The sequence below is a fragment of the Coenobita brevimanus genome, chromosome 30, assembly GCF_032717465.1.
Source record: "Coenobita brevimanus isolate Jiangsu-jjx chromosome 30, ASM3271746v2, whole genome shotgun sequence".
Classification (NCBI taxonomy): Eukaryota; Metazoa; Arthropoda; class Malacostraca; order Decapoda; family Coenobitidae; genus Coenobita; species Coenobita brevimanus.
The window spans coordinates 1,347,166-1,357,165 of record NC_136983.1 but is presented as its reverse complement, the minus strand read 5'-3'; the positions used below and the strand labels follow the sequence as shown (position 1 = coordinate 1,357,165).

Here is a 10,000-nt window from a genome sequence, read left to right as displayed (position 1 = left end):
GAAGGAATGAAGTGTCACAGTGGATGCAGTACCCTTTAGCGAGAAAAGCGTGATCCATGTGGGCGGAGAAGAGTGGAAATTAGCGTGAAAAGATCGGAATTTTCGGGAGAGCGTGTGTGTGTGTGTGTGTGTGGACTGGTGGGGTAGCGTGTTTCCAGCCACATCCAGCCCCTCACTCCGGCTTCCCCGATACCAACATGGACTGACTCCACACACGTAAACCCACCCTTTTTTTGGTTTATTTCGCCGTTAGTGCCCGGTTTTTTTAGTTCACGGTGGGGTGTGGCGAAGAAGATGATGGCCAGGTTAGGTGTACAGGTGTGGTGTGTGGTGGGGGTGCGTGGTGGCTGGAGAACTGTGGTGTGGTGCTTGTCCCTGGGCCTGCTGTGTTCTTCAGTGATGGTGGCGGGCGATGACCAACTCGCAGGCAACAACGGGTACGTGGAGGTCCCGTGCTGCACCCACCACTTCAGACATCACAAAGGTAAGGGGCGTTTAAAAAGTCACGTGGTTTGGCAGGACGTGTAATTTTTCGAAGGGAATTTAATGTGTAAAAGATTTCATTATTATAACTTTGTATTGTTAAAATTGAATTCCGTGCTTCAGAAATCACGTAGATAAAAAGTCACGTGGTTTGATAGGACAAATTTTTGACGTGAAATTAGAATATATAAAAAGCGTTATTGAAGCATTGTATAGTTGTTCAAATTGAATTCCTTGCTTCAGAAATCACGTAGATAACAAGACACGTGATTTGGTAGGACATTTAATTTTTTGATATGAAATTACCAAAACACGTGAAAATATGTATAAAAATAACTCATTAGTAAAGCATTTTATAGGTGTGAATATGGAATTCCTTGCTTCAAAAATCACGTAGATAAAGACACGTGGTTTGGTAAGACATTCAATTGGTGAAGTGAAATTAAAGTGTGGATACAGAAGATTAGTTATTAAGGGAATATGTAGGTGTGAAAATTGAATTCCTTGCTTAGGGAATCACGTAGGTAAATTAACGTCACGTGATTTGGGATATTTAATTTCTTGAACGGGAAAGCAGTAAACAAGGACAGTGAATTTGTTAAAAGTAGATTCTTTGTGCCGTAACGTGTATAGATATCAAAAGTCCTTACTTCAGACCACGTAGGTAAATTTGAGTCACGTGAATCCTTGGAAGGAAATATTACAAAAAAAAAAAAAGTATAAATGGAAAGAAATATTACAAATTTGTTTAAAAAATTCATTATAAAGGCGATGTGAAGGTGTTGAATGGAATACCTTGCTTTAAACATATTCTTGAAATTTAATGTATTATCGTTTTATTTTTCTTAGAGGGAACAGTCTTCCCGGCATAAAATAAAAAAATAGATTGAATTAAAGTCACGTGATTAGTAGGACGTGTAAATTTTTAAAAGGAAATCAGGGAAAATTACCAAAATCCATATGAATGATATTATCATTGCATAGATGTAAAAAAAATGAATTACTTGCTTTAGACATTTCCAAATTACCAAAATCCATAAAAAAAAAAAACTGCATAGATGTAAAAAAAAATTGAATTATATACTTGCTTTAGACATTACCAAATTACTAAAATCCGTATGGAAAAAATATCATTGCATAGATGTAAAAAAAAATGAATTACTTGCTTTAGACATTACCAAATTACCAAAATCCATAAAAAAAAGATCACTGCATAGATGTAAAAAAAAAATTGAATTACTTGCTTCAGACATTACCAAATTACGAAGATCATTACCAAATTACCAAAATCCTAATGAAAAAAAGAAAAAAACTGCATATATATAAAAACATTGAATTACTTGCTTTAGACATCACGTACTGGTAATAAATTTAACTTTATAAAATGAAGTTGAAGGAGTACAACTTTGTGTATGAAAAGAGTCCGTTGTAAAAGCGTTGTGTTAATGTGAACATTGAATTCCATGCCTCACACACCACGTCAAGTGATTAGTATATGACAGGGGTGTGTGTGAGCTGGGAGCAAGGCAATGAAATGGCGGGGGACAGGGCGACATGGAGGCGATTTGTTTGTGGCCACCCCTGACGGGATTACAGCGCCTGGCAATAGATAGATAGATTGGTAGGCCATTTAAATCTTGAAAAGGAAAACTAGTATTTGTAACTATGAGTGTAAAAAAAAAGAGATTGATATGGAGGGATAGATGTGAAAATTGAATTCCTTGCTTCAGACGTCTCTTGAATACTTAAAAGCACGTGAAATATAGTTACCTAAAATCACGTGAAATGTAGGGTTACTTAAAATCACGTGAAATGTAGGGTTACTTAAAATCACGTGAAATATTGTTACTTGTGATCACGTGAAATATAGGGTTACCGGTACTTAAAATCACGTGAAAGATAGACACTTAAAATCACGTGAACCATAGTTACTTAAAATCACGTGAAATAGTTACTTAAAATCACGTGAAATATTGTTACTTAAATGCGCGTGAAATAGTTACCGGTAGCCTACTTAAAATCACGTGAAATATTGTTACTTAAAATTATGCGAAATAGTTGCTCAACATCATATGAAATAGTTACTTGAAATCACGTGAAAGATAGGGTTACTTAAAATCACGTGAAAGATAGTTACGGTACTTAAAATCACGTGAAAGATAGTTACGGTACTTAAAAATCACGTGGAAGATAGTTACGGTACTTAAAATCACGTGAAAGATATGGTTACTTGAAATCACGTGAAAGATAGGGTTACTTAAAATCACGTGAAAGATAGGGTTACTTAAAATCACGTGAAAGATAGGGTTACTTAAAATCACGTGAAAGATAGGGTACTTAAAATCACGTGAAAGATAGTTACGGTACTTAAAATCACGTGAAAGATAGTTACGGTACTTAAAATCACGTGAAAGATAGTTACGGTACTTAAAATCACGTGAAAGATAGGGTTACTTAAAATCACGTGAAAGATAGGGTTACTTAAAATCACGTGAAAGTTACGGTACTTAAAATCACGTGAAAGATAGGGTTACTTAAAATCACGTGAAAGATAGGGTTACTTGAAATCACATGAAAGATAGTTACGGTACTTAAAATCACGTGAAAGATAGGGTTACTTAAAATCACGTGGAAGATAGGGTTACTTAAAAGCACGTGAAACATAGGGTTACTTAAAAGCACGTGAAACATAGGGTTACTTCAAATCAGTGAAAAATAGGGACACTTAAAATCACGTGAAAGATAGTTACGGTACTTAAAATCACGTGAAAGATAGTTACGGTACTTAAAATCACATGAAAGAGTAGGGTTACGATACTTAAAATTACGTGTTTGGGTTGGACTGTTAGCGTTTTGAAGAGAAAGTACAAAACAAATGACACTCCCTTAAAATGACAAAAACAGATATTACAAAAAAAATTAAAGTTGGAATATCACATGGGTTGGAAATTAAAAAAAAAAAAATAGATAGATAGATAGAGGATAGGTTATTAATATATACGATCTTTTCTTACGGTATCGCAAAGGTGGAATTAGAAAGTTGCGTGTGTGATTTTATAAAGGTAAATCAGGATAATAAAAACAGCCCAGATATGTGTGAAAGTAAGAGAGAGAGAGAGAGTTGTGTGGTTCTGTATTGAGAGAGAGAGAGAGTTGTGTGGTTCTGTATTGAGAGAGAGAGAGAGCTGGGGAAGTAGTGTGTGTGGTGTGGTTGTATATTGTGAGAGAAAGAGAGAGAGGGAGGGAGGGAAACAGTGTGTTGTGTGGTTCTGTATTAGAGAGAGAGAGAGCAGTAGAAGTAATGTTTTAATATCGCGAAAAATAAGTCCCTTGCTTTAGAGATAATATTTAAACCTCGCGAAAAAGAAATTCCTTGCTTTAGAGGCGGTATGAATATTCGCGAAAAGTGAATTCCTTGCTGTTGAGGTAATATTTAAATCTCGCGAAAAATGAATTCCTTGTTGAGATACGGTAATATTTTAAATCGCGAAATTAAAAAGCCAAATATATTACGGTAAAAGAACAAAACAAATATACCGGTATATGTATAGGTGTATAATTTATGTATGTTTAAAACTGGAGGGATGGAGGAGAGGTATTTGAGAGACAGGGAGCCTAAGGTTGAGATGGAGGGATGGAATGGAGAGGTATTTGAGAGACGAGGAAACCGAAGATGAGATGGAGGGATGGGGTGGAGAGATATATGAGAGAGGTAGAGACCGCGGATGAGATGGAGGTATGGAGAGGAGAGGTATATAAGAGAAGGGGGATGTAAGTTGGGGGGGAAGGACAGCGAAATGGCAGCGGAGAGAACGACATGGAGGCGATTTGTTTGTGGCCACCCCTTACGGGATTAAGACGTCTGGCTATAGATAGAAATTCTTGAAAAAAACAGGTGAAGCAAATATGAACACTAAGTAGACGACACGATGCTGGAAAAAAACGATAAACTGAAAAAAGAAAAATATATTGAGATGAATTGAGATATATATTGAGATAGAAGAATTTTGATATTGAGGTACGGAAAATTTGGTTAGTCGCTTCGATAAATGAAAAAAAAAAAAAATGACGTGCTGTATTAAAAACGATATAAAAAGGTTAATATATCTTTGGAAATCTTGTCTTACGGTACGTCCTTCGCGACCGTCTTAGAAGGTACCGTAAGATTGTCATGTGATCGATCAAAGTAAAGATAAATACTTAAGAGGTTTTGTTCGTTGGTTTAGGTTAATTTAGTGTTACGTGTTGATTGAAGTAATGATAATAATAATAATAATGACAATACCGATAATAATAATAATAATAATAATAATAATAATAATAACAATAACAATACCGATGATAATAATAATAATAATAATAATAATAATTATAATAATAATACCGATAATAATAATAATAGTAATAATAATGATGTAGTAGTAGTACCGGTAAAAATAATAATAGTAGTAGTAGCACTAGTAGTCGTAGCAGTACTACTACTAATAACAATAAGTAGAAAGCCTTCAGAGCGCGCATACCTCCACCATTGCCATTGCCGTTGAAAAGGATCCGTGGAGATAGGATCCGGATCCACCCCGAAATTTAATCATTTCTTCCTTGGCCCATGGCCCACCCATCCACAAAATTTCATCAAAATTCGCGTATAACTTTTTGAGTACTCTTACTAACAGACAGAGAACCAAACAGACAAACAAACGCGAGGTAAAACAACCCCCGTGGCGGAGGTAATAATAATAATAATAACAAAAATAGGCTATATTTATATGGGGATGTGATTCTGTCGTAAGGAAAATTGTGTTCCCTGCTTAAGACACCCTAAAGGTGCTATATATTTGTCAGTGATTTAATACGTACAAATACTGTAAAAAATAAATATATGTAAACATGTACCTTATATCCGGTGTAATGACGATTATGTATACAGTATATATATTTACCTTCGTAGTCTCCATTTTCACTGAAGAGCTGAAAGAAATCGTTGTCTGTAAAATAGGTTAATGAGAGAGAGAGACTTGTTTAGATATTCATTGACGAAATACTGAAGGAAATTATGATGTTAACGCGAGAGAGGCAGACAGAAATTATGCATGTTAATGACCAAAAATAAGAAAAAATATATATAAAATACTGAGAGAGAGAGAGAGAGAGAGAGAGAGAGAGAGAGAGACAGAGACCCCCCAAAAAATTAAATAAAATAATAATAATAATAATAATAATAATAATGCACAGAATAATATTAGGTCAGAATTTCCCATGTGCCTCTGCTGATGGCTAACAAGCAATTAAGGAATGATGGGTGGTTAACGAGACTAGGCTAAATGACAATATGGCGGCTCTGGCTTGGCGTTGAACGATGTATATAGTGTGTAATGAAGGCAGCGAGTGTGTGTGTGTGTGTGTGTGTGTGTGTGTGTTCAATATTTGTGGTTTTGTGTATATTTTTCTGTGTGTGTGTGTGTGTGTGTGTGTGTGTGTGTGTGTGTGTGTGTTCAGTATTTGTGGTTTTGTGTATATTTTTCTTTATCTGTGTGTGTGTGTGTGTGTGTGTGTGTGTGTTCAATGTTTGTGGTTTTGTGTATATTCTTCTTTAACCCTGTGTGTGTGTGTGTGTGTGTGTGTGTGTGTGTGTGTGTGTTTTATAGGTTGATTTATGCATTGGTTGTTTTTATGGGAGATGTAGTTGTAGTAGTAGTAATAATAATAGTAATAGTAGGAGGATGGAAATAATATTGTAACAGTATTATTATTATTAATTATTATTATTACTACTACTACTACTACTACTACTGCTACTACTACTACTACTATTATTACTACTATTGTTATTATTATTATTATTACTACTACTACTACTAGAAATCAGTATCTAAACTAGGCCTAAAATCGCCATCTCTCCATCTCATATCCCAAATTATACCAATAGATTAACACTACAATAAAAAATAGATAGATAAAGATAAGTGCTATGAAAATTATACAAAGCCAAAACATTATAATTTTTTTTTCCAATATACCGTGAACTAAGCAGCAGAAGAGGACCAAAAAAAATGCTAGTCACGAAGAAGTGCATATGGGAAAAATTTCGTGGAGGAGGAAAGAATTTTGAGTTTGCGTCCATTCACGTGAAAATTAAGATGGACACGAGACTAAGCTTTGGGGGGAGAGAGAGAGAGAGAGAGAGAGAGAGAGAGAGAGAGAAAGAAGAGAGCAATAGAAGGAGAGAGAGAGAGAGACAGAGACAGAGGGAGGGAAAGAAAACGATGAGCACGAGGAATGAAAGAAGAGTAAAAAGGAGAGAGAGAACAGAGGGGGAAAGATGAGGATGAGGAACGAGAGAAGTATGAAAAGGAGAGAGAGAGAAAGAGAGAGAGAAGGGAAATGGGGAAAAGAGGTAGAGGTAAGGAAAGGGAGAGAAGATAGTGTGGAAATGAGAATGAAGGAAGGGGAAGAGAGAAGAATAGGAAGAAGAGAAGGAAAAGAGGTGAGGGAAAGGAGAGGAGGAGAAGAGAGGGGAAAAAGAGAAAGGAGAGGAGGGGAAGGCAAAGAGAGTGGGAGAGGTAAGGGAGAGCAGAGAATGGGAGGGAGAGGAGAGTAAGATGGGAACAGGAGAAGAGAAGAGAAGAGAGGGAGAGACATAGAATAGGAGAGAGAGAGAGAGAGAGAAGGGGGGAGAAAGAGAGGGAGAGAGGTGGATGGGAAAGTGAAGAGTATTGTATTAAATTTGAGAGAAATAGATAGGTAGATAGATAAATAGTGAGAGAGAGAGAGAGAGAGAGGTGGATGGGAAAGTGAAGAGTATTTTGTGGTATTGTATTAAATTTGAAGGAAATAGATACCGTAGATAGATAGATAAACAGAGAGAGAGAGAGAGAGAGAGAGAGAGAGAGAGAGAGAGAGAGAGAGAGAGAGAGAGAGAATACGTAATGCGAAAACCGTACCCGGATTTCCCCCCCTTCATTGCACAGCTTCGCGTCAATCACAAATCAAGGTAAAAATTAATCAGTGTGGCCCGCAGACCCTCCCTCCACCACTGAGCCACCCCTCGGGCACAAACGTATGGGCGACAAGCAATAAAGTCCACAGGGTATTTACGAGATGCCATTTTTTTACGGCAATTCACGTTTCTTTCACCTTTAGCTACCGGTTCTCTCTCTCTCTCTCTCTCTCTCTCTCTCTTTCTGTGTGTGTGAGTTTTGTGTTTTCTGTGTATGTGTGTGTGTGTGTGTGTGTGTGTGATTTTTGTATGAAGTATTTTTTCTTGCTGTGTATTTGTGTGTGTGTGTGTGTGTGTGTGTGTTTGTATGTGTAGTGTTTTGTGTTTGTGTGTGTGTGTGTGTGTGTGTTTTTGTATGTGTAGTGTGTGTGTGTGTGTGTGTGTGATTTTTTTTGTATGTGTAGTGTTGTGTGTGTGTGTGTGTGTGTGTGTGTGTGTGTGTGTGTGTGTGTATACTGTATCCTCATCAGCTACCGTACAGTTAAAGAGAGAAAAAAAATAAAAAGATGTACGGATAAAGAGGAAAGAGAGGAAGAACGACAAAGAGAGAAAAGAGAGTTTTGTTGGATATCTCAAATTAAATCACTAAATCAGCTTAAAAATCTTTGGTTGAGAGAGAGAGAGAGAGAGGAAGTGAAGAATGTTGTGGTGCTGGCTTATATTGAGAGAGAGAGAGAGAGAGCAATTATCCTAAAGTAAGTTAATCAGCTTAGAAGTAAATGATCTGAAAGGGGAAAAGAGAATGGAAGAGAGGAGGGGTACGAAGAAGAAAAAGAGGAGGAGGTAGAGGGAAAGTGGAGAGGAGGAGGAGGAGGAAAGAGAGGAGAAAAAAGATAAAGACTTTGAGAGAGAGAGAGAGGGGGGGGTCGAGAAATAGTGGGAGGATGTGGCAGTCAATGAAAACAGTATATTAGAGAGAGAGAGAGAGAGAGAGAGAGAGAGAGAGAGAGAGAGAGAGAGAGAGAGAGAACAGTAAAGAAAATGAAACAAGATGAAGATAGATAAGAGAGAGAGAAAAAAAAATATAACAAGGAAAGATAAATAGATGTGAGAGAGAGAGAGAGAGAGAGAGAGATTGAGATTAGAACCCCTTAGTAAGAGATGTAAGAAAGGAGGAAGTCTCTTTGATTAAACACCTAATCTTCGGCTCTGTCTTGGCATAATTACCTGGCTTAATGACGCAGGTGAGAGAGAGAGAGAGAGAGAGAGATTGGGAGGGATAAGAATAAAAAAAGAATAGAAGAAGGGAAGATAGAAAATTATGGAAGAGGATATTTTGCAGAAGTGAGACAGAGAGAGAGTTAGAGAGAGGTGGAATGGTGTGTGTGTGTGTGTGTGTGTGTGTGTGTGTGTGTGTGTGTGTGTATGTGTGTGTGTGTGTGTGTGTGTGAAAACTTATTGAGTCATCCTGTGGGGGAGTTTTGGTGTGTGTGTGTGTGTGTGTGTGTGTGTGTGTGTGTGTGTGTTAGAGAGAGAGAGAGAGAGTAGGCTACAAATGAATCATAGTAGTGAAGGTTTAACGGGGACATGAGAGGTCAAAGTTCAGGTTGCATTCACCGTCTTTGGATTCGACAGGTGGGATTGATGTTAGGGTTACGTGAAGAGCAGAGAGCACAGGTATTGCAAGGTGCGCTCTAGGTGGAGGTGCGGAAATTAGTGGGTTTGTGTTATTATTATTATTATTATTATTATTATTATTATTTTTATTATTATTGTTATTTTTATTATTATTATTATTATTATTATTATTATTTTTATTATTATTATTATATTGTTACCGTTCACTACTGCTACTGCTACTTCCACCGGTACTACTACGGCGTTATTATTTTTTGTTTAGATATTATTATTATTATTATTATTATTATTATTATTACCGTATGTATAACGTCATAGTCTATTTATTTTTTATCTGTGGAATGAATCGCTCCGGAGTTTAATGAGAGAGAGAGAGAGAGAGAGAGAGAGATTTATAGCAGTGCAAGTATATATTAATGAAGTGACGTTCCTGTCCGCATTGCTGTGACACACACACACACACACACACACACACACACACACACACACACACACACACACACACACACACACACACACACACACACACACGAGCCATAGCAGTGCAGATGTATATATAACTGAATGACCTTCCCCCTGCATTGCTGAGAGAGAGAGTATGCAGAATAATTCCTATGAAGAGAGAACATTTATAGACATGTATTTTCAGTTGCTTTAAGATTCTTCATAAATAGGACCCTGAATGGCGAGACAGACAGAGAGGAAACGATAGCTAGTGAGAATTAAATACCATATACGCTATTCACTCCTATATTTTGCCAATTTAAGATTATTCATAAATATGGGCACTGAACGGTACTCTTGCATTTATGTAGTGACCGTACCGCACCATACCGCATTGTACCCGCACTACATCATACCTTAACGCATGCCTCCCCTAACGCACCGTACCGCACTACATCGTCACCGTAACGCACTATGCCATACCGCACCGTAACGCAT

General features: G+C 37.1%; 1 protein-coding gene across 1 annotated transcript in view; it reads left to right on the top strand.

Annotated features, from left to right (window-relative positions):
- The first annotated feature begins 356 nt into the window (after positions 1–356).
- The window catches only part of Sema2a (Semaphorin 2a), a 273,357-nt gene continuing 263,713 nt past the window's right edge, over positions 357–10,000 (top strand). The window contains exon 1 of the mRNA XM_080268857.1: positions 357–484. Within this exon, the coding sequence (XP_080124983.1) occupies positions 400–484 (85 nt within the window). The 5' untranslated portion in view covers positions 357–399. The remainder of the gene's footprint in view (positions 485–10,000) is intronic.